Here is a 26,557-nt window from a genome sequence, read left to right as displayed (position 1 = left end):
TGATATTGGTACCTTCGGAATGATTGATGAACCTTTCGATGAAGTTTCACAATTACAAAACATTTTGCTAAAAATAGATGGTATGAAGATTTGTTCTGCGTATCAAAGAGATGCGAAATTACAAAATGTTAAAAGTAACGTACTATTCGAAGACAACATGGGTTTGACGAGACACAATAATTGTCCTGTATTGTTATCTGATAATAAGATATGTAGGTATTGTAGAACTGCAAAGAAAATTTTACAAAAAATCGCAAAAAGAGATAAAAAACACGACAAAATAATCAGGTTACAAATACCTTTGTCATCAAAAAATCGAAAATACTTAGAGGACCTGTGCAAAAAAAAGAAATTGGCTGATAGAGCTAAACAACGAGCCTTAAAATCTATTGAAAAATAGAAAACAGACTTAAATAAAACAGAAGCTAATATTCAAAATATTTCGCAAGTTAAAGATCTATTTAAAAAAAAATAATTCGAAGAGGAAAAGTCCAAAAAGAAGAAGGTATTCCGAGCATTGGCTATTGCTGTGTTTGCTAATGCACATGCGATCTCCCTGTGGATATCGATTTCTAAGGGAGAATGACATTTTGCTGATTCCTGCCGTTCGTACTATTCGAAGGTAAAACATTGTATTCAGCATATTATTAAACAATTTTAGCTGAAATCTACATACTAAACAGTTACAATGTTTTGTACATATAAATAATATTTACATTAACAGGTACCTTTCCATAATTGACACAAAGTGCGGTTTCGATGCGAATTTCTTTGAATTATTTAAGATATTTATTGAAAAGAGAAAGAAGAAATTAATAAGCACGGAGCTTTATTAATCGACAAGATATCCACTCGAGAAAGTGTTAGTGTAAAGACACAGAACTTGACCTACACAGGACTTGTCGATTTTGGCGAGAATGGACCGCATTCCACTAATATTAATGAGAAAGCAAATCACGCATTGACTATAATGTTCCAATGTTTTGCTGACAATTACACACAGCCGATTGCAGTGTTTGCGTCAAGTGGTCCAGTAAACGGCAAAATGATATCACAGCTTATCATAAAAGCCATTATATTAGTAGAGAAAGCCGGAGCAAAAGTTCATACGGTTATAAGTGACGGTGCTTCAACTAACAGTAAGTTTTGGACAACGATGGGAGTGAATCCTGACCAATGTAATTTGATAAATTACTTTCAACACCCCGTGACCGAAAATAGAAAAGTATTTGTTTTTTCGGACACGCCTCATTTAATGAAAACTATTCGACACAGACTTCATAACAACTTAACATTGCAGGTATTATTTGTTATATTTCCTTAGACTTATTTTCCAAGATATTATTTTTGATAATTTTGTTTCTTATATTAGATAGACCCTAATCAGTCGCAAATTAAATGGGAATATTTGAAAATCATGTATGCCAATAATAAACTTTTGCCAGGACAGATGCGTATATGTCCAAAATTAACGGAGAATCATTTGAATTTAAGTAATTCCGCCAAAATGAGAGTTCGCCTAGCCGTTCAAGTATTAATATTTAATTATTGTATCTTTTCGTATTTTATTAATATTGATTTAATACATTTGTGTATTGTTTATAGGTTTTTAGTAAATCTGTAGCTCATGGTTTACGATTTTATCAAAACCGCGTACCCGAACTTAAAGATTGCGAAACCACTGCTGACTTCTGCGAGTGGATGAATAATATGTTTGACGCTTTAAATCGAAGAGAATATTTGAAAGGACTAAAACCTGGTAATCCTGATTTCAAGGTAATTTTTATTCTTATAATGAATGTAATTTTAAACAGATTGAGTTGGAGACTTCGAAAATGTACCCTTTTTATAGATCCTTGAAGAATCTTTATCTAAGCTAGATAATTGGGAAAAAAAAGTTGACGATAAGATTTTAGATAAAAAATTGTTTCTAACCAAGCAAACTGCGAAAGGTTTACGGATAACTTTAAAATCCATGATGGATCTAACCTGCACCCTTGTAAATCATTTTGGTTTTTCAGAACTTCAATTAGGACGTGTTAATCAGAACGCACTTGAGGTTTGATGGGTTTAATTTTAGTTAATTTATATATTTCCACAGATATATATATATTTGTGCCCCTATTTTGTATATATAGTAATATATTTATATAAATAAGGTAGAATATAATAATTAAGATAACATTTAAACGTAATAATTTTAATCTAGCGTTAATACATTTTGAGTGAATTTTGAGTTAATTAAAATCATGGTTTAAATGATTTAAATGTATTTAAATTTATAATGATTTTTTCATTCATTACGATACGATAGATACGACCGATGTAAACCTGTCAACCAGAAGGTCACATAATGTTTGAGTTTTCATTTCACTTTCAGGATTGATTAAAAAATGTATTTTTGCATATTTAAAGGTATTCAATTTTGCATTATGCTTTACTATTTTTAACAAATTTTCGTATAATTGCTTCTTTCTTTAGAGATTTTTTGGCACTGTAAGGCAAGTAGGCGGTTGTAATGATCACCCCGCTACCCCAACGTTTCTGCAGATCTATAAAATATTGTCAACCTTTGGTATTTTAAAACCTCCTTCATCTGGAAACTGCACGGTTATAAAGAATGTTCATAATGAACCACTAATATCTCTTTCGCAACTAAAAGAAATCTACACAAAGCCGGATGACTCAAAACAATTTTTACTGAAAATTAAGGAAAAGTTAAACAATGCTGTACAAAACGAAGCATGGGACTTTGAAAATTATGTCAAGTCTGATTATAGTCTACCAGAAGTGGTGGACTGTGTTATTTACTGCTTTACAGCTAACATGGTACACAAAATGCTTGCATTTCTTAAAGACTGTTCAGTATGTACAAATGCATTATTAAACTCTGACGAGCAGGACGAGCACACAGAACATACTAATTATTTTAATGCTATGTTTTTGAATGTGATTAACGAAAATAAAGCCACTCCTTTTGCTCATCCAAATAGAAAATTTTATTTACTTATTAGATCTTTAGAACATCTTTTCGTCAAGCATTCTAATTCTGCATATGTTTTTGAAGAAGTTATTAACGAAGCTTTACAAATGAATTTATTTACTTTTCCTTGCACTCTTCACAAAAACGATGTGATTCCTTTAATTATTCAAAATTATATTCAAACACGCATAATGCAAAATTGTAAAAAAATTAATGAAACTCCGAAGAAAATTAGTGCAGAAAAGAAAAAGTCTGCCAAATATGTGAACTGAAGTACATTTCTTTTATTCTTTTATTTGTAATTATGTAATTATATAATAAATACACTATAAGTATATGCATGTTATCATTATTTTATGAAATTACCATTATTTTCTTCTTATGTAGTTTAAAGGTTAAATTGTCACAAAAATAATATTATAAAGCTCGGCATAAGTTAATGTAATATTAAAAATATCACATGTTTAGGCATTTTTGCAGAATTATACTGATAAAAAAATTATAACATAAATTTGACGAGTGTCAAGAATTTATCAAAATAAACTAGGTTAGTTTTTGATCACGTGGGCAAGCACATTACTCCCAGCGCCATGGGGTCGCTAAGGGGATCAAGCGAAGCTTCATACTTTCACTCCCCTGGTCAGAGGGCAATGGAGCGAGCAATGCTGAAAATCAGCCTGAGGGATAGAATCCGAAACGAAGAGATAAGGAGAAGAACAGGAGTTGCCGACGTGGTTGAACGAGCAAGTAGACAAAAGTGGCAGTGGGCGGGACATGTTGCAAGAAGCAACACCAAATGGACCAAGGCCCTGATGCAATGGAGACCAAGAGAGTCCAAAAGAAGCGTTGGCCGACCACAAACGAGATGGCGTGATGACATCCAACGCTACGCAGGAAAAAGGTGGATGCAGACAGCATAGGAGAGGAAGACATGGAAGGAAATGGAAGAGTCCAGGAGTGGATGAAAACAGGCTAGAGAAGAAGAAGAAGAAGAAGAAGAAGAAGAAGAAGAAGAAGAAGATACCATAGTAAAGAGTGAATCCTTGGCTACAAAATTTATATAGGCATTTTTTATCTATGTCGCTTTGTTCAACCGGTATAGAGTAAAAAAAACAAAGGTGCAAAAATGGAAAAATCAAAATTCCGGAGGCGGATTCGTGTCTTCATTCTCAGACTGGATTTTAAATAAAAATTCAAAATTCCGATCATGAAAAATGATAAGATACATTTTATTAATTATTTTTTAATAAAAAAAATGGAAACATTAATTAAAAACACGATGGAAGAAAATAATTACAAGAAAAGCGCACACACTTATGTGCCTTACGCTCGCACGTTTCTCGTCAGCTCTATTCTGTCATCTCTGAGCACACGCAGCACATATTATTCAAGTCCTCACCGGAATCCGACCACTGCTGCTTCTTTAACTTTGATTTTCGCCGGAAGTCTCCATGATATGGCTTGGTCACGACGTCGCCCCAAAAACAAGTTTTAGGTTTGGTCGCTTATAAAATAATAGAAATCAATGAAAATGAAAAAATGCACTGGATTCGTGTTCAGCATGCATTACTCTTTAGAATCACTTACTTTGAGATTCAGAGAGACAATAATACTTAAGATATTACAGACTTTCGACGCGGAAGAAATTTTACTTTCGACCTGCGATAAGAATCACAACATGGCACGTAACGCGATACAGTATCGATATTTCAAATATCGATACTTTAGTGCCCAATTATCCCCTTTTTTGTATCGATACTTTATCGCTCGATATTTCCACGTATCGATACTTGACCCTTGAATATCGAACTTTGGTAGACCTATGTCGACCGTCCCGCGTCCGTGGCGGTTGGCGGTGGCGCCCGTGGGCCGGCCCTTGACTATCCTTAAATCCTTTGTTATTTTATGGCCGTTGCCGTTACGTTATCTCAGTGTCTAGAGTGTCCAATGAAGTAAAGAACAGGAGTCTGTAGTACTCTGTAGAGCTACGTAGTGTACGTACTGTAACAGTAACTCTCTTACAAGAGACTGCAATTACAATCAAAGTAAGGATAAAAAATAATTATTATGGGAGCTTTCCAGCAAACGACACAAATCGACACAAGCATCGTTTTATCTTTCTTTTTTGGTAATAAGTAACAAAGATAAAACTACTTGTGTCGACTTGTGTCGCTTGCTGTAAAGCTAGGTATATATTTCTTTTATCTAGTTCACTTTCCAGCAAGCGACACAAGTCATTGAAGTTGTCACAAATATCGTTCTATCTTTCTTTACTTAGCATTCAATAAATAACAAAGGTAGAACGACATTTGAGTTGTATCACTTGCTGGAGAACGCACTCAGATTTCATTATTTCTTAAAAGGCTTTTTCATGCTGACGCTCGACGCTTGATTTGAGCGTTAAAACTGATCACGTGACCTATCACGTGATCAATTAAATCAAGCGTCGAGCGTCAGCATGAAAAAGCAGCTTTACTGATCCGTTTTATAGAGTTGAATAGATAATTTTCTTCTTTGTATTAGTCTAGACTAGTCTTAGAGTGTCCAGTAAAGTAAAGAACAGAATTCTGTAGAGCTAGTTCAATTAAGGTTCAAGTACGTAGGTACGTACTGTAACAGTAACTCTCTTACAAGAGACTGCAGTTACAATCGAAGTAAAGATAAAAAATAATTATTATATATTTCTTTTATCTAGTTCACTTTCTAGCAAGCGACACAAGTCATTGAAGTCATTACAAACGTTGTTCTATCTTTCTTTACTTAGCATTCAATAAATAAAAAAGATAGAACATTTGAGTCGACTTATATCACTTGCTGGAAAACGCACTCAGATTTCATTATTTCTTATGATCCGTTTTATAGAGTTGAATGTATAATTATTTTATTTGTAATATTTACAGAGTTAAATCTAAGAAAAGTCCTAATGTGAAAGAGCACATTCCACGTTCCCATTTCCTAACTTCTAACTTCTAACAGCGCACTAACGCACTTACTTTCTATAAAAGTACTAAAAGTAGGCGTGCAAGTTTTCCTTTATTTTATTCTATTTCCTTATTTCTTTCATTTTTGATTAATTATTAAATAATAATCATCCTATCTCTTTTTCTTTATAGTGCTGCCAAAAAATCCTATTTGGAATTATTTTGTAAAAAGTGATACAGTTGCTAAATGCAAAATCTGCCAGTTAGATGTAAAAACTAATTTACATTTCCATATGAATCGATGTCATCCTGATGTTCAGATGGAGAAATCTACAGTATTCGTCAAGACAAAAAGACAAATAATAATATATGTTATTGTTCAAATTTAGCGCGTTCTCAAAAATATCGACTCGTTCATGAAATCGATAGCGTAGCGGCGACCACGGTGCCGGAAGCTAGGAGCGCGCTACCGATTCTCTTTTGTCGTTACCGGTCCGAGCTTGCGATGCGACGAGCCGCGTTCCGCGCCATTCGCTCAAGGTCTGAGATACAGTACGCACGTTTCGAGATCGTGGTTCTTTTGCTCGATTAGTAAGATTCGTTCGATTAAGCGTAATCCCGATAAAGTACGATCGAGTTAAATCGTTCGGTCGTATACATTAATTGTACGAGGCGTGATTCGAAAAAAACGGAAGAATATTCTGTTCGGAAAGTGTCGCATAAAGCTGCGCCATTGCATAAGTACTTTCGGCCTCGCGCCCGCGTTAACTCGCGTGGTGTGATCCTCGATATCACGACAAAATTGATTCCTGCGTGCGTGCGATTTCCGTGGTTATTATCGCCTCAGACAAAGAGAAAGAGAGAGAAAGAACATTCCAGCCGACGCACGAGGGACGAAGGACGCGTGCTTAATAAGAAAGACGAATTCCGCTAGCGCTCAAAAAATACATCCCTGGGTAATGAAGCCTATGACGATCGAGCTGAGTTCTTCAACGTTAAGTACTTCGTTTCTTTTTCTGTCCGTGTTTCGGATAAGCGTGGACCACGCCATTGCGGGCTCTTTTAAGCCCTTCCGATTACATCGGATAACGCTGTCTAACGACGGTTTCTATCGCGAGATAGATCGCAATATCGATAAGCCGCGCATCGGTTACGCCACGTGTACTCGCGTTAATTGTATTTCTACCGAATTCTGCGTTGTTATTGATTCGAGACGCTTCGTTGTGTGTTTATGTCGATACGGTAAAACAACCTTGATATTTGATACCTCATTGTTTGGCCCGTCACGCGGGTCTCTTACGTTCCAGTAGCAAAAGGTAAAGATTCTCGAAAGAAGCATTGCATGTTCTACTAAATTATCTAGCGTTAAATCAATATTCATTTATACTTCTTAGTTTCGACATTACGTTACGTATTATTCAAAGAATTAGTTTAAGTTTTCGTTGCGAAATAGAAAGGTAATGCGATTTGCGATCACGACACATACAGTGTCTTCAAGAAGCAATAATAACATAATTATTGCCAACCTTTATATATTGTATTTAATTTGCTCTTATTTTAGGATTTAAGAATGATTATTATTCGACTTTAATTTGAACTGTGCTATTATTCTATGTGTTTGCCATTTATATTGATTACTATTGTATGCTCTATTAAAATTGTGTCTCTGCTCATCAGGAGGAGCTTTTGTAAATATATTGAGATAACTAAATCCCTGTTGTTCGTTCACCTCAGTTACACTTCACTGCTTGTATTCATTCTATTTTAAACAGTTATTTATATTATTATATAACACAATATTTATATTTTTCTTTATTTTTATTCGCTCTTAATTGATGTATGCTTTGAATTTTAGTCCGAAGTAGACAACGAAGATATCATTGACCTTGATGACCCAGTCTCATCTCCGGGACCGTCTACGTCTACGTCTACGTCTACATCATCAGAAACAGAAACGCGATCGGTATCAGTTTTACGAAATCCAATTGTTTCCTCCAAACAACCTCGAATTGACTCAGCGTTTGCAAAACAAAAATCATATCAAGGTATGGAGAAGTTGTAATTATTCAATCGAGTTTTAAATAACTTATATTGAAGAAATATTCATATAATTCATTGACATAGTATTGGAAGTATCTATTATTTTTGTATCTATGTCCTCTTCAAATATTGTTTTAGTCAATTCAAATAGAATATTTAGTTGATAGTTTTAAAAAGTATTTTACAATTTTTAAATATATTATAATTTATATATACAGTGGCGCTCAAAAAAATAGAGCCACCTCTAACAGAGGTAGAATGAACCGCATTGTTATTAGTTAATCTCAATTACACACTAGGCGCAGTAATCCAATGGCTTCTCTACACTCGTCTGATAACGACTGATTACTGCGCCTAGTGTGTAATTGAGATTAACTAATAACAATGCGGTTCGTTCTACCTCTGCTAGAGGTGGCTATATATATATATATATATATATATATATATATATATATATATAGGTAGTATTCAAGTATTCATTACTAATGTAAGTATATTTAAAAAATTGTTATAATATTTTTAATTTTTTAGATGAAGGATCCAAAGCTGCCGACGTGACAAACAAACTGCTGTTTATGATTACTAAGGACAACTTACCATTTCGTGTAGTTGAAAAGGAGGGTTTCAAAACCTTCATGAATGCAATATTGCCATTATACACGGTTCCTAGTAGGAGGACCATAACTCGTCTTATGGAAGAAAAATACGAGGTCTTATCAAATATGATGAAAGCAAAACTTTCACAAGTAAATTATTTATCTTTAACTACTGATATTTGGACTGAATCATTAAATATGAAAAGTTTTCTGGGCTTAACGGCACACTTCTTAGTAGAAGAGCAACATAGATCTGTCACAATTGGCGTTGTTGAGATGACTGAAAGACACCAGTCCGAGTATTTGAAAAATTGGCTATTAAATTTAATAGATACATGGAATATACAAAATATTGTAGCCGTTGTGTCAGATAATGCTGCTAACATAAAAAAGGCTATTGTTGATGCCTTCGGTGCAGACAAGCATTTGCCATGCTTGGCGCATACCTTAAACTTAGTTTTGGCGAGAATTATTGATGACGATAATATCGTAAAAGGTTTCTGCGCAAAAATAAAAAATATTGTCACCTATTTTAAAAAATCAGTTATTGCTGTAGATCAATTACGTATTCATTCGAACTTAAAGTTAATTCAAAGTGTTGAAACACGGTGGAATTCCACGTATGATATGCTACAGAGATTTATACAATTGTCCGAAAAAATTAGTGTCATTATTTTGCAATGTCCTACGGCTCCCCCGACGCTAACTGCTTCGGAGTTACAATCGACCAAAGAATTTGTTGAGTTGCTAAAACCATTTGAAAAGGCAACAAAAATCATATGCGGCGAGTACTATCTTACTGCGAGTAAAGTAATTCCAGTTGTCAATATTTTAAAGAATACATTACAGGCGTTTGAACTTTCTACTGATATAGGTCATCATTTTAAAAAGGCGTTAAAAGATCAGTTAAGCAAAAGATTTGAAACTATTGAACATGTATCATCGTTAGCTATGGCTACAATTATAGATCCTCGATTTAAAAATATTAATTTTAATTTAACGATAAAGTTGCTTGCTCACATGCTACTAATAAAATTACAAGGTTTGTAAATTCTAAAGTTACAGATACTAACCATGAATTTCAAAGTCAACAAGAAAATTCAGATAATAATGATAAAACAAATTTTTGGTCCTATCATGAAAAATCTTGTAAATTTAAATATATCTAAACAGATAGTTAATCAAGATCCTAACCAAATGCCAGAGGACTTTCGTTACTACCTGAATCAACCACCGTTAAAAATAAATGATAATGCCATAAAATATTGGAATATGGCCCGAGATTCGCCTCTAAGAACCTTAGCAATTAAATACTTATCACTAATTGCCACTTCAGTTCTTTCCAAAAAGTTATTTTCTGAAGCAGGTAAAATAATGTCCGAAGATAGGAACAGGTTGACAGGTAATCACCTTAATCAATTATTATTTTTACATTCCCTCGATCTTGGCGATTGGCATTTATAAATTATCAATTCTGCAATACATCACAAACGCTCCCGCCATCCTTCGCGACTGGTGACGAAGCGTTTGTAACGTATTATAGAAGTGAATTTTTACACTCACGTGCAAAAATAAGTAATTATTTTTCTGTTTGCAGTAATTGCACACTTCAGTGGACTTATTTTTTATACATTCTATATATTAAGTTTCTACTAATGTTTTTTTTTTTTTTTTTTTTTAATTTTTTTACGATTTGCTTACAATGATAAGAATAAAATGTCTCGTAAGTGTATACATACAGAGGTAAATTTGCGTTAATTTAATGATCGAAGTATTGCATTTGCTATTATAGTTTATAAGTTCCATTTTCATTTCTTTCTAAACAGATTTCATATGTGATATTTCTGTTATTACACTCACGTGCAAAAATAAGTAATTATTTTTCTGTTTAATGTATGTAATCATAATTACAATAATTATAAGTGTTAATGTGATATAATTATAAGTACACATTTTAATATATGAACATTTATTTTATAAATAAAAAATTGTACTTAAGGTGTTTTTGTATACTCGCGTTGTAACTACTTTATGCCGCAAAATACCTTATTTTATGTCAGAAGTAAGAAATTGGATGCCAAAATTTTTTGCAAACGGCGAACTAATCCAATATCTAATTATGTATGTTTCGATATTGATGATATCGATACATGACGTTCGATATTTTTTGTGTATCAATACTTTCAATTATGATACATATCAATACGATGTATCGATACTTTCAGGCTGTATCGCCCATCCCTACGACGTAACCTCACTAAACTCCGTTGATCACGTGGACACCATAAGCCGCGTTTACAGTATTAATGGCGAGTTCACACAACATACAGATTTCGAAATAATTGCAAAACCGACTCCGCCTCGGAGCCGACTTGGCCTCGGTCTCCCCTACTTCATTAATAAACATTTGATTTAATACGATTATAGTTTATCCTTTTATAATTATTTGAATATTATTTACTTTATTTTATTATTTTTTTTTAGTACCTGCACTTTTATTTAATCGATTCCGGAAAATTACTTGTAGGATTCCATTCCAAGATTCTAAATAAAAATATAGCGATAGTACCAAAAAACTATGATAATTTTGAAAAAAAATATTTTAGTTTTTAAAGTACCTTCCACCCATTTTATAGATTCAAAAAAATACAGAATTTGATTTAACAAATAATGTCGACAAAATGCTAGCAAATATGTAACAAAATCTGCTGACATAATTAGATAGCAAATTGCCAACAAAATACGGGCAAATGTGGCCATGTAACCAGACAGCAAATTGGCAGCAAAAACCGAGCAAAATTTGCGTTGAGCATTCTAACAATAAATTGGTGACAAAAATCAAGAAAAATCTGTGTAGCGCTGCCTGACGACACTTTGGCGGCAATATACGGGCAAATATAATCATATAACCAAATAGCAAATTGGCGGCAAAAACCGAGTAAAATTTGCGTCGAGCACTCTGACGATAAATTGGCGACAAAAACCGAACAAGATCTGTGCAACGCTATCTGATGACACATTAACGACAAAATACACGCAAGGTCAGCGCAGCGCTGTCTAATGATAAATTGGTGCAAAAATCGAGCAAGGTCTGCACAGTGCTTCCTAATGACAAATTGGTGGCAAAAATCGAGCAAGCTTTGTGTAGTGTTGTCTTATGACAAACTGGCGGCAAAAACCGAGCAAGACCTATCACAATTTATATATATATATATATATAACAATATATTAATATTAATTATATATTTTTTTATTCTTATATATATATTGTGACGTTGCGGCCCGCCGCTTCGTGGCAGCGCCCCGCCGCCGTCACAAGGCGCGGAAATGTGCGCCCAGGGACGAGCCGGAGAGGCGACGACGAGATATCCAGAGGCCAAAAAGTCGATATCGTTTCCGCGTTTTGACTATTCTTTTATTTTCATGTGTAATTATAATGCGCGCGGCGCCTCACCCACACCACGGCGAATCTTCGAGGGAGTACCGATAACGAAAGGGGTCCGGGAGGACCAAGGACCGAGGAGGGGTGGCGAGAGCGGAAACTACAGGGATCACGGGCGGCAAGAGCAACGCGGCAGGCGTGCGGCGAAGGGGGCAGCGATGGACAAGGCCGCCGATAGCGGGGCCCCAGGTACTGGGGAAAACCCGGCCTCAGCAATCTGCCTCCACGGAATACCGGCCCGCGGGGTGACTGATGACCGCCCCGAGGGCAACCGGAGGCACACCGGCCAGAACAAAGTCCAGTCCGCTGCCCAGGGACAAATTGAAGAAGTCGCTACGCCGCCGAGGGACCGTTGCGCGCCCCCGAAGGATCCACCTTACGACGATCCTGCGTTAGAACATCGCGCGAGCTTGCAAGCTCGCTCTCGATTGGTTGGCCCGCCCCTACGGAAGGGGGTGCTGCATCGATTCCGTTATCGAGCGAATCTAGCGAGACACTTTCTGGTCGTCTGTCGGCGAGTCCAAACGTTCTTCTTAAACTACGCAATAGCCGCCCCAAGTCGGGAAAATCTGTTACGTTGCGACGATCCTCCGTACGAGGTGACGGCGAGGAGCCCTACGAGGAGACATCACATCGGTGAGGTTGCCCGCAGTAATTAATATCGAGATGTAAAGCCACGACGCCGCCCTCCGGTGCACGCTCTCGTGAGGCCGCGTATCGAATGGCGATCGACAGCGAGAGCAAAGGACCTCGGGATGGTATCGTGGCCGCGGAATTGAGATAAAGACGCGATTGCGAGCCTCTGGAAATCGCGATAGATTCGTGGCGAAGTCCGTTACTGCGAGTCCGTTTCGCGTACTGTCCGCGCTCGCGATTGTGTCTCGTGCCTTCCGTATTCCCGGCGTATCACATTACCAAACATCGCTCTTGTGGAATTTCGCATGCGTCGGCACATCAATCGCGTTAATCGGCCGCTTGTGAGGAGCTAATTGACTTAGAAAATCGTGCGTGTTAGGGTAGTCATGTTCGGATGCGTTTTTCGGTGACTGCGTGTGAGACGTAGTGCTAGCGGGAGAGCGTTATTCGCGTGAGTTACTCCGTTCTCGCAATAGGCTCCGTGCCGTCGGGATTGCGTGTGATTATTACTCGCGGTAGTTCCACTTAGTTTTCCTGGCGTTCGTTCCGGAATTCCGCGCTATTTCAAGTATCTCAGTGTACTATTCTGCGCAGTACGCAAATCACCGAAGACCGAGTAGAGTATTTCCCCGAATGACTTGCGTTAGGCTTAAGATAATTGGCGACAGAATTCTCGCGCGACTCCCGGCGTTGAGTTCACGCAATCCGAGCGTGAGGTATCGTTCTTTCGCGATCTGTCCTGCGAGATCTTTTTTTTTTTTATTTCCGTGATTATTTCGTGTTTACCGTCAATGTTCTATATTACTTGTAAGTTTTGCCATACTGTATCTCTCGGAGATAATCGCAGCGCCTTCTGCACGTTATTATACGATAACGCAATACTTCGTTTATTCTGGTGTCCGCGCTATCATTATTTCTTTTTGTTTCATTTCTGACGCTCGCGCGACTGATTATATGATTTGCCCGACCGACCGAAGCCGAATCGGTCTTTATTGTTTCACGCGCAAATTATTCCTACCGAATAAATGTTATTTTGATTTATTAATTGCTTGAGTTCGGAACCTTATTTATGGCGTGTCACCCCGCCAAATATTGCGCCGCCCTTCATCACCCTCGCCCCAGCCCTTAGGTCAAGCTAGCCGATTCCTCGCACATCCGCACGTCTCGCTTTGCGTCTCGTGTTGGTTTTCTTTCGCGATTTCGCGGACGCGCGTTGACGCGTCTGGCGCCCAACGGTAAATTCGTTTCGTGAGGAGTCGGAGGTGCGAGAAAATCGTCGGAGAGGCCCGTCATCCCGCTCCCCTTACTCCTTTTGATCCGGCACACGTCCCGGAGCGGTCCGGGAGTGAAAAAGTCGTGACAATATATATATATATATATATATATATATATATATATATATATCTAAAACAATAAAAAAATTACTGAATATAAAGTATTTTCGAATACTTTTATGCTCATTATCAGTAACAGTGGTTCCTCGTTAAACGCATTAAATTAAATGAACATTGAACAGATTAAATAATGAGCACGCGTGGTCATATAAACTAGCTATAACATGGCTATTACACGGCGGCTTAAAATCCAAAATTATATATTTGCGCTGGTTATGACGTATGTAGACTATACCGGGTGTCTGAGACCACCCGCCCACCCCTTTTCTCTCAAAAACTAAGCATTTTAGAGAAAAACGTTCCAGACAAAAAATTGTATGGTTTTGAGAGAAACATAAGATGGTGTCATTGATTTAACCTCGGGTAGCATCGTTAAGAACAGATCAAGGACACCTTCAGTTTCTTAAATGGAACCCCTTATTTTTTATTGCATATTCTTATAGGTTATGTCGAGAGCTTTCCAAAACACTATAATTAAGTATTTTTTCATTAAGTACTTTTTGAGTTATAAGACTTGAAAGTTACAGTATTGTGACATAATATTTTGTTAAGTATTTATAATTCAAATTCCTTACTTTTTATTTTTGCAAACAATACAAATTAATTAATGTAAAGAAAACACAATTTTCTTAAAGAAAAACTTGTTGTGTAACAACAGTTATTGCATAATAAAAAAAAAGAAAGAGGAAAAAGAGAAAACTACTGAATATTAATATATTAATTAACTCTAATTCTTTTACTTTTATTTATTTAAGTATTAATTAGTATTTAATTTAGTATTTAACTGTATTTATTTTATTAAAAGTTTAAACCGTGTAAATTTTTCTTTACAATTGAAAAAAAATGCACGAATATATCAAGCATTTATTTCACTATATATGATTTTTCAATATATATATAAGATTATTTCAAAAGATACACGCAATTAGCTGTATTTATACAGGGTGTTTCCTAAGTAAGTAGACAAACTTGAAGGAAATATTCCTTGACTTATTTTAAGAAAAAAAGATCTTATACACATAAGTTCTCTAAACTGCTTCGTTTTCTAAATACAAGATGTTAAAGTTGTGGAAAGAAAATATGAAAATTTCGAAAATCTGGAAAACATTTAAAGATATTTTATTCAAATTTGGTGTGCGTACATGTGGTATTAAGAACCATTTTCTAGCACCAATAAAACATTTTTAGATCCACCAGAAGCGTGCATCTTTGACACCCTGTATTTTAAAAACAAAACAGTTTAAGACCTAAGAAACATGTTTATAGAAAACTTTTCTTCTTAAAATAAGCCAAAAAACATTCCCTTCAAATTTGTCTACTTACTTAGGAAACACCCTGTGTAATGTTTGTTCCAAAAACTCTCTAAATACTTTCAAAAAAATACACGTAAACTATTTAATACAAATTTGGTGATAAATATAATTGTATTAAACTATATATTAAACATTTCTGTTGAAATCTCTCAATCACTTAAAAATATTGTTCATACCCACTGACAATGAGATGAATGAGATGATTACCTGCAACCGTAATGCGTCTTCTACGTGACTTACGATTCCTATTGGAAGGTAAGACCCTGATGTTGGGTCTTTCCTTGGCAATTCTTTGCCGTGGCTGCGGCACCGGCGGTACATCTTGTCTCCTACGGCTTGCTGTCGCCAGAATGCTGCCGCCAGTTACCAATGTCCTTTGATCCTCCGACTGCAACCATTGAGCTGCAACATCCTGCGCAGACTCCTGTTCTTGCTCCGGCTGCGAAGGTGGCACCTCCCCGAGGACTATCATGCGAGACTCACGATTAGTGTTGCCTAAGAAAAAAATTGAAGACATAACTGTAAAAAGTGTGCAAATTTACTTTTCAATTTTAAGGTAGTCCTTTCGTGAGAACAAGTATTAGATAAGTACCTAAATTTGATATATGAATATACAGTAATAAGGGACATGTGTACGAAAAATCAAGTGAGGTTACCGACACTTTACAAGAAATAAGTCATTCTAAATGTGCGTTCGCGGAGCGTGCCATTGTCATTCTATCCTTGTTTACATCTTGTATCGTTCTCGTTTAATTATAGATGAAAAATTGTCTTTCCCGCGCTTTGAGAGTTGTGAACCCGGCTTTAGCTCCGCTCTGATTCGCTATCGTTCAGGAGGGCGCTCAGTTAGTTTATATCTTATATTGCGGAAGAATCGATTTCTCGATCGATATATGTAATGGTCACGGTGTCACGCCCCAGAAAAAACGTACACGATTTCTACGTACAATAAAGACAATTGTTTAAGTACACACAATTGAGTTAATTAATTCGGAAGTAAGCAGGTGCTGTACCAGCACACAGTGCCTCTCTAGCGAGTGGAATAAAATCGCAGGAGCTCGCAAATACAAATTTGGTCCTTCGAGCCGGATATGCCGGCAACAGTCGATTGAGCGAGCTACGAAGTACGAAGGCATTCTTTGACGTAAACGGGCACCGTGCAAACAACCAAACGCACAATCACAATTGCAATACCATTGGGGCTTGCCGCACATATTCACAAGCGGGCACACCACGAGCAAGTGCACCTAACCTAACTACGAGCAGTCGTCTATCACGGTCAAAGGGGCATTGGCACATACGGTGCCATATATCAGCATAGTAACAGCAGCAATTATCACGGGGACATCGTTTTATACGAGACACCAAAAAACCAAGGGGGCAGAGACATCAATAACCAAGGGGTAGAGACGTTGGCAACCAGGCAGAGACGTCGGCAACCCGAGGACGAAGGCATCGGCACCACAAGGCGAAAACACTAGTTACAATCATAATTATAATAGCATTAACATTAGCACAGGTAAAGCGTTACTGTTATACTCGCGTACAGTATTATCGATATTACGAAGGTCACAGGCGCCAGTATTGGCAATTCAAACTCAATAGAGTAGCAAGATGGATTTAGACGCGTTGAAAATTAAGCGAAGAATATTGAAGGGTTCTTGTACGCGTATAAAAACATACGTCGATAGTGTAAGGAATGCCCCGGACATAAGCGATGAAATGATTGAACAGGTAAAGGTTCGTAATGACAAGTTAGACAACTACTGGAACGAATACGACGAAATTCAGTCGCAAATCAAAATTTTAGAGAACTCTGACGGTAAAGATCGCGAGGCTTTTGAAGCATCCTTTTTTGAATTAAAAGCACAAATGCAACAATTAATAGATAATGCCTGTTCGTCACGGATGTCGCAATCAAACGCGGCAGCTTTCAATGTTAATGCTTCGCAACAACAACACGACAATTCACACATACGTCTTCCTAAACTGAATTTGCCAACCTTTACCGGTAAATATCAAGAATGGACTCCGTTCTCGCAAATGTTCCATGCAATAATTACCAATAACGCTAAATTAACGGATATAGAGAAATTTCAATATTTAAAATCCTCGTTATCTGACGATGCTGCCGATGCAATCAAATCACTGGAATTATCAGAACAGAATTTTCAAGTAGCATGGAATATATTGGAGAATCGTTATAATAAGCTTCGCGTAATTGTACAGGCACATATTCAGTCAATATTGGAGATTCCCTGTATAAAGAAAGAAAATTATACAGAATTGCGACAATTACTTAATGTAACTACGAAACATATCAATGCATTAAAAGCTCTTAAACGTCCCGTAGACAGTTGGAACGACTTGATCGTGCACATTTTAGCAAATAAACTCGATCCTGTAACATTTCGCGACTGGGAGGATACGCTATCAGGTCGTGAATTACCGCGTCTTGAACAATTGACAGAATTTTTAATAAAAAAGTGTCAAACGCTAGAGTCCATAATTAATAAGGAAAACACAGCTACATTGTCCGGCAAATCGAATCAATCGAATTCACGTAAATCCGCCATAAATTGCATTGCATCGGTGACTTCGAAATGTAGTTATTGCAATGGAGATCACCCTATATACTCTTGTCCATCATTTACTAAATTGCCTGCAGGTCAGCGAGTTGCGGAAGTAAAAAAGCGAAAACTATGCATAAATTGTCTGAAGTCGAAATCTCATCAAGCAAAGCAATGCACATCCAGCAGCTGCAAAACGTGTGGGCTAAAACATAATACACTCCTTCATCTAAACAAACGAGGTGATGAGGATCCTACGGTCAAAGAGCAAACTACGCAAGTATCAAAGGATTCGAACAATATCACCGCAGTGGTGACGCATAATCTGAGTAAAACTAAAGATAATTACGTATTGTTATCGACTGCTTTAGTCGACGTCTTCGACAATGATAATAGCAAGCTACTATGTAGAGTATTACTTGACAGCGGATCACAAGCCAATTTAGTTACGCGAGAATTTGTATCAAAATTGCGAATACGTACTAAGCAACATAGCATGTCCATCGTTAGGATTAATCAAGTAGCTACAAGTTCAAATGAAATTGCGACAATCAAGATTAAATCTCGTTACAATAACTTTCAAACCATCATTCAATGCCTGGTAACAGATAGGATAACAGATTCCATTCCTCTATTTCGCATAAACAAAGAAGTAATAAATATTCCGAAAAATATACAGCTGGCGGATCCACAATTCAATATGCCGTCTCAAGTGCAAATGCTAATAGGAGCTGAGTTATTTTGGCAATTATTGTGCGTAGGACAAATTAGACCATCCATCAAGGGCCCTACTATTCAGAAAACGCAATTAGGATGGATAGTTGCAGGAGGGCTCGGTAGCGAACTTCAAGGCAGGAGGAAATCGAGAACTCTCTCCGTAAATGTCATGTTGTCAAGGACTGATCATCATAAGGTAAATCTCGATAACGCGTTGACGAAATTCTGGCATATCGAGAACGAATATACAAAGCAAAGCAGTATGACACCCATGGAGCGTCAATGCGAGGAACACTTCTTACGCTCGGTCAGGCGGAACGAAGAAGGTCGTTTCATCGTCGCGCTACCGATAAAGCCCAATGGAATACAATTGATCGGTGATACGCGACAGATTGCATTATCAAGATTCAATAAATTGGAAAAGCGTTTTAAATATAATAAACAGTTAAAAAACGACTATTCGCAATTCATCAGTGAGTACTTAGAACTAAATCACATGCGAGTAGTTAAAGAATCAGAATTAGAAAACACGAAGAGGGTATACCTGCCTCATCACGCGGTCTTTAAAGAATCTAGCAGTACCACTAAATTGAGAGTGGTGTTTGACGCATCCTGAAAATCGGACTCCGGCTTTTCGCTCAATGACATATTATTGGTAGGAGCTAATGTACAATCAGATTTGATAGCAATATTACTAAAATTCCGTAAATTTCGATATGTTTTTACAGCAGATATAGTAAAAATGTATCGACAGATATTAATTGATGATACTCAAATTATTCTACTTATTCTATGGAGATTTAATACTAATGAACCCATTATCATTTGCAAAATGTTGACATTGACGTATGGGCTCGCGTCTGCAGCGCACTCAGCGACACGTAGTCTCGAGGAATTGGCCAAAATCAATCAAGATGACCTGCCTTTAGGAGCGGAGGTCCTCGAAGAGGATACTTACGTGGACGATGTATTATCGGGAGGCGACACCATAGAAGAAGCGATTACAAAGAGGGATCAAGTAGTCACCATTTTGAAATCAGGGCAGTTTGTACTGAGCAAATGGTCCGCTAATCACCCTCAGCTCTTGAGCGGATTGTCCCAATCATCATCGCCTCCAGGCAATATCGCCATCGATAAAAACTCAGAATCTCGGATTCTTGGAATGCAATGGAATTCTTCAGAGGATGTATTCAGGTTCACGATCAACGTTGATTCAACAAGCACCAAGATCACCAAGAGATGCTTGCCGAAATCTCTCAATTGTTTGATCCGTTAGGTCTTTTGGGTCCGGTTATACTCAAGGCGAAGATTTTAATTCAAGAATTATGGAAAATTCAAATGGATTGGGACTCAAACGTCCCCATGAACATACATACTCAATGGAAGCAATTCAAATCTCAACTGCCCAGCATAAACGAGCTGAAGATCAAGAGGTTTATACTTTCTACAGCAAAGGTAGAGGAGGTACAACTACATGGATTTGCAGATGCAAGCCAATCGGCGTATGGCGCGTGTTGCTATATTAGAACTCGACCCTGTAGAGATGCAGATGGAAACTATCAAACTATGTTATTGATATCTAAATCAAGAGTGGCCCCAATCAAGGCAATTTCGCTTCCTCGCATGGAGTTGTGTGCAGCAGTGTTATTGGCCCAGTTGCAAGAAAAGGCAATCAAATCTCTCAAGCTTCCAAAGGTGAGAAAATTTCTGTGGACTGATGCATCGATCGTATTAGCATGGATAAGGGCTTCAGCACGTAAATTTGAAACATTCGTTGCTAACCGTGTTGGCGAAATTCAAAGGCTGACGGAAGTAGAAGATTGGAGGCATATCGATACTAAATCAAACCCCGCGGATATAATTTCTCGTGGGGCGGGTCCTTCGGAAATAGTTGGAGCAACACTTTGGTGGGAAGGGCCTGATTGGCTAAAATTAGACAAAGAGTATTGGCCCGAATCAGTTGTACGCTGCGCCACAGTGCCGGAACAATTATCCAATATTCTTGTAGTCAAAGCGGAGTCTCCAATGTTGGATGAATTGATTGCCAAATATTCCAAGCTTCAAAAGTTAGTGCGAGTATTAGCATATATATTTCGGTTTATTAATAATTGTAAGACTACATGCGAAAAAAGACATACTTTGTTAACGCCGAAGGAATATGAAGATTCGTTACAATTTTTATGCAAATTTGTGCAGCGGCAGGAATTCGCCAGCGATATAGGACAACTCGAAAGATCAAAATCCGTACCAGTCAATAGTAGATTATTGTCATTAAATCCGTTTATCGATAACAAAGGTATACTGCGGGTAGGCGGTCGTTTAAAAAATACAAATCTAGTATACGAAGCAAGGCATCCTATATTATTACCTAAGAGTCACACGATTACAAAACTTATTATTCGTTACGAACATGTTAGAAATATGCATGCCGGTGTTCAGGCTACTCTCTACTCAGTTAGAGGACAATTCTGGCCTATAGCGGCGAAGGCCACTGCTCGTGATATTATAAGAAAATGCGCAATATGCTGGAAGGTCAAACCTTCTATGTCTGAAGCGATTATGAGTGACCTTCCCAGTTCGCGAGTTCAAATGTCAAGACCGTTCACGCATTGCGGGATTGATTTTGGAGGTCCTTTTCTTATTAAGGAACATAAGAGGCGTAACGCCAAACTAAATAAGTCGTACATTTGCGTTTTTGTCTGTTTCTCCACCAAAGCGATACACATCGAGCTAGTTGCTGATTTGACATCAGAATCATTTATGGGAGCCTTTAAACAATTTATAGCAAGAAGAGGTAAGGTATCCTGCATATACTCCGATAACGGGACTAATTTTGTAGGAGCCGCTAGGGAGCTTAAGGAATTACATGAATCATTTATTAAGGAACAGACACAGCGTAAACTAAATGAATTCTTTGTCGAACAGCGAATAGAATGGAAAAACATCCCACCAAACGCGCCCCACTTCGGAGGTCTTTGGGAGGCCGCCATAAAGTCGGCAAAATATCATATGAAAAGGATAATCGGGGACGCAGCATTAAATTATGATGAAATGTCCACCATACTCGCTGAAATTGAAGCCATACTAAATTCGCGCCCTATTAGTCAATATTCAAGCGATCCGAATGACATACGTCCATTAAGTCCTGGGCATTTTTTAATAGGCGACTCTTTGAATAGTTATGCGCATCCGGACATAACATCCATCAAAATGAATCGTCTGTCGCGTTGGCAAAGGGTCGAGCAATTAAGGCAGCACTTCTGGCAAAGATGGAGTCTTGAATATTTGAATCAACTGCAGGGTAGATCAAAATGGAAACTTAATAAGGGCGAACAGCTCAAGGTTGGACAGATAGTTTTGATTCAGAGATCAGGATTAGCACCCTTTCAATAGTTACTAGGACGTATCGAGAGTGTTAACAAAAGCTCTGACGGCGTTATTCGATCAGCCGTCATCAAAACTAACAATGGGTTAATTACTCGACCCTTGACCAAGTTATCAGTGTTACCTAGCAGTTTAGATGTGTAAAGTATTATTTGTTTCTGCGTAATATCTTACATTGTATTGCATTCATTATTACTTATATTATACTTTATATCTAATATCTCATAGTACATGATGGATTCGCGCCGCCAATATGCTATATTATGTTATGTTTCTATAGTGCATTACAAGACGTTCAAATTGCAACAAGCGATAAAGAAAGATATGTATTATTTAATTTTTTTATACTTGAAACCTGAGGTTTTCAAGGGCGGCGGTGTATCGTTCTCGTTTAATTATAGATGAAAAATTGTCTTTCCCGCGCTTTGCGAGTTGTGAACCCGGCTTTAGCTCCGCTCTGATTCGCTATCGTTCAGGAGGGCGCTCAGTTAGTTTATATCTTATATTGCGGAAGAATCGATTTCTCGATCGATATATGTAATGGTCACGGTGTCACGCCCCAGAAAAAACGTACACGATTTCTACGTACAATAAAGACAATTGTTTAAGTACACACAATTGAGTTAATTAATTCGGAAGTAAGCAGGTGCTGTACCAGCACACAGTGCCTCTCTAGCGAGTGGAATAAAATCGCAGGAGCTCGCAAATACAAATTTGGTCCTTCGAGCCGGATATGCCGGCAACAGTCGATTGAGCGAGCTACGAAGTACGAAGGCATTCTTTGACGTAAACGGGCACCGTGCAAACAACCAAACGCACAATCACAATTGCAATACCATTGGGGCTTGCCGCACATATTCACAAGCGGGCACACCACGAGCAAGTGCACCTAACCTAACTACGAGCAGTCGTCTATCACGGTCAAAGGGGCATTGGCACATACGGTGCCATATATCAGCATAGTAACAGCAGCAATTATCACGGGGACATCGTTTTATACGAGACACCAAAAAACCAAGGGGGCAGAGACATCAATAACCAAGGGGTAGAGACGTTGGCAACCAGGCAGAGACGTCGGCAACCCGAGGACGAAGGCATCGGCACCACAAGGCGAAAACACTAGTTACAATCATAATTATAATAGCATTAACATTAGCACAGGTAAAGCGTTACTGTTATACTCGCGTACAGTATTATCGATATTACGAAGGTCACAGGCGCCAGTATTGGCAATTCAAACTCAATAGAGTAGCAAGATGGATTTAGACGCGTTGAAAATTAAGCGAAGAATATTGAAGGGTTCTTGTACGCGTATAAAAACATACGTCGATAGTGTAAGGAATGCCCCGGACATAAGCGATGAAATGATTGAACAGGTAAAGGTTCGTAATGACAAGTTAGACAACTACTGGAACGAATACGACGAAATTCAGTCGCAAATCAAAATTTTAGAGAACTCTGACGGTAAAGATCGCGAGGCTTTTGAAGCATCCTTTTTTGAATTAAAAGCACAAATGCAACAATTAATAGATAATGCCTGTTCGTCACGGATGTCGCAATCAAACGCGGCAGCTTTCAATGTTAATGCTTCGCAACAACAACACGACAATTCACACATACGTCTTCCTAAACTGAATTTGCCAACCTTTACCGGTAAATATCAAGAATGGACTCCGTTCTCGCAAATGTTCCATGCAATAATTACCAATAACGCTAAATTAACGGATATAGAGAAATTTCAATATTTAAAATCCTCGTTATCTGACGATGCTGCCGATGCAATCAAATCACTGGAATTATCAGAACAGAATTTTCAAGTAGCATGGAATATATTGGAGAATCGTTATAATAAGCTTCGCGTAATTGTACAGGCACATATTCAGTCAATATTGGAGATTCCCTGTATAAAGAAAGAAAATTATACAGAATTGCGACAATTACTTAATGTAACTACGAAACATATCAATGCATTAAAAGCTCTTAAACGTCCCGTAGACAGTTGGAACGACTTGATCGTGCACATTTTAGCAAATAAACTCGATCCTGTAACATTTCGCGACTGGGAGGATACGCTATCAGGTCGTGAATTACCGCGTCTTGAACAATTGACAGAATTTTTAATAAAAAAGTGTCAAACGCTAGAGTCCATAATTAATAAGGAAAACACAGCTACATTGTCCGGCAAATCGAATCAATCGAATTCACGTAAATCCGCCATAAATTGCATTGCATCGGTGACTTCGAAATGTAGTTATTGCAATGGAGATCACCCTATATACTTTTGTCCATCATTTACTAAATTGCCTGCAGGTCAGCGAGTTGCGGAAGTAAAAAAGCGAAAACTATGCATAAATTGTCTGAAGTCGAAATCTCATCAAGCAAAGCAATGCACATCCAGCAGCTGCAAAACGTGTGGGCTAAAACATAATACACTCCTTCATCTAAACAAACGAGGTGATGAGGATCCTACGGTCAAAGAGCAAACTACGCAAGTATCAAAGGATTCGAACAATATCACCGCAGTGGTGACGCATAATCTGAGTAAAACTAAAGATAATTACGTATTGTTATCGACTGCTTTAGTCGACGTCTTCGACAATGATAATAGCAAGCTACTATGTAGAGTATTACTTGACAGCGGATCACAAGCCAATTTAGTTACGCGAGAATTTGTATCAAAATTGCGAATACGTACTAAGCAACATAGCATGTCCATCGTTGGGATTAATCAAGTAGCTACAAGTTCAAATGTAATTGCGACAATCAAGATTAAATCTCGTTACAATAACTTTCAAACCATCATTCAATGCCTGGTAACAGATAGGATAACAGATTCCATTCCTCTATTTCGCATAAACAAAGAAGCAATAAATATTCCGAAAAATATACAGCTGGCGGATCCACAATTCAATATGCCGTCTCAAGTGCAAATGCTAATAGGAGCTGAGTTATTTTGGCAATTATTGTGCGTAGGACAAATTAGACCATCCATCAAGGGCCCTACTATTCAGAAAACGCAATTAGGATGGATAGTTGCAGGAGGGCTCGGTAACGAACTTCAAGGCAGGAGGAAATCGAGAACTCTCTCCGTAAATGTCATGTTGTCAAGGACTGATCATCATAAGGTAAATCTCGATAACGCGTTGACGAAATTCTGGCATATCGAGAACGAATATACAAAGCAAAGCAGTATGACACCCATGGAGCGTCAATGCGAGGAACACTTCTTACGCTCGGTCAGGCGGAACGAAGAAGGTCGTTTCATCGTCGCGCTACCGATAAAGCCCAATGGAATACAATTGATCGGTGATACGCGACAGATTGCATTATCAAGATTCAATAAATTGGAAAAGCGTTTTAAATATAATAAACAGTTAAAAAACGACTATTCGCAATTCATCAGTGAGTACTTAGAACTAAATCACATGCGAGTAGTTGAAGAATCAGAATTAAGAAACACGAAGAGGGTATACCTGCCTCATCACGCGGTCTTTAAAGAATCTAACAGTACCACTAAATTGAGAGTGGTGTTTGACGCATCCTGCAAATCGGACTCCGGCTTTTCGCTCAATGACATATTATTGGTAGGAGCTAATGTACAATCAGATTTGATAGCAATATTACTAAAATTCCGTAGATTTCGATATGTTTTTACAGCAGATATAGTAAAAATGTATCGACAGATATTAATTGATGATACTCAAATTATTCTACTCATTCTATGGAGATTTAATACTAATGAACCCATTATCATTTGCAAAATGTTGACATTGACGTATGGGCTCGCGTCTGCAGCGCACTCAGCGACACGTAGTCTCGAGGAATTGGCCAAAATCAATCAAGATGACCTGCCTTTAGGAGCGGAGGTCCTCGAAGAGGATACTTACGTGGACGATGTATTATCGGGAGGCGACACCATAGAAGAAGCGATTACAAAGAGGGATCAAGTAGTCACCATTTTGAAATCAGGGCAGTTTGTACTGAGCAAATGGTCCGCTAATCACCCTCAGCTCTTGAGCGGATTGTCCCAATCATCATCGCCTCCAGGCAATATCGCCATCGATAAAAACTCAGAATCTCGGATACTTGGAATGCAATGGAATTCTTCAGAGGATGTATTCAGGTTCACGATCAACGTTGATTCAACGAGCACCAAGATCACCAAGAGAACAATGCTTGCCGAAATCTCTCAACTGTTTGATCCGTTAGGTCTTTTGGGTCCGGTTATACTCAAGGCGAAGATTTTAATTAAAGAATTATGGAAAATTCAAATGGATTGGGACTCAAACGTCCCCATGAACATACATACTCAATGGAAGCAATTCAAATCTCAACTGCCCAGCATAAACGAGCTGAAAATCAAGAGGTTTATACTTTCTACAGCAAAGGTAGAGGAGGTACAACTACATGGATTTGCAGATGCAAGCCAATCGGCGTATGGCGCGTGTTGCTATATTAGAACTCGAGATGCAGATGGAAACTATCAAACTATGTTATTGATATCTAAATCAAGAGTGGCCCCAATCAAGGCAATTTCGCTTCCTCGCATGGAGTTGTGTGC

The 26,557-nt window shown here is 37.9% G+C and overlaps 2 protein-coding genes and 1 long non-coding RNA gene across 14 annotated transcripts in view; 2 read left to right on the top strand and 1 right to left on the bottom strand.

The window, feature by feature from the left end:
• Positions 1-26,557, bottom strand: part of Spir (spire type actin nucleation factor) — a 270,912-nt gene that overhangs the window by 201,269 nt on the left and 43,086 nt on the right. For 11 of the 12 annotated variants that reach the window (XM_077426518.1, XM_077426524.1, XM_077426526.1 and 8 more), the window contains one exon: positions 15,533-15,820. In XM_077426518.1, the coding sequence (XP_077282644.1) occupies positions 15,533-15,820 (288 nt within the window). The remainder of the gene's footprint in view (positions 1-15,532; positions 15,821-26,557) is intronic. The other variant, XM_077426521.1, reaches the window with a different exon arrangement.
• LOC143908738 (uncharacterized) lies at positions 1,508-3,251 on the top strand. The gene is made up of 3 exons (XM_077426501.1): positions 1,508-1,531; positions 1,606-1,776; positions 1,853-3,251. Exons 1-3 carry the CDS (start codon positions 1,508-1,510, stop codon positions 2,063-2,065), a joined length of 408 nt encoding a protein of 135 aa, XP_077282627.1. The 3' UTR covers positions 2,066-3,251.
• Positions 6,870-10,405, top strand: LOC143908762 (uncharacterized). Its single transcript, XR_013260240.1, has 4 exons — positions 6,870-7,220; positions 7,760-7,949; positions 8,476-8,690; positions 9,714-10,405. It is a non-coding gene; the product is annotated as an uncharacterized LOC143908762 (long non-coding RNA).

The sequence above is a fragment of the Temnothorax americanus genome, unplaced genomic scaffold, assembly GCF_048541705.1.
Source record: "Temnothorax americanus isolate GAGA-0224 unplaced genomic scaffold, ASM4854170v1 Scaffold114, whole genome shotgun sequence".
NCBI classification, from domain to species: Eukaryota; Metazoa; Arthropoda; class Insecta; order Hymenoptera; family Formicidae; genus Temnothorax; species Temnothorax americanus.
The sequence above is the reverse complement of the archived record's forward strand: the minus strand, read 5'-3'. Positions and strand labels throughout refer to the sequence as shown.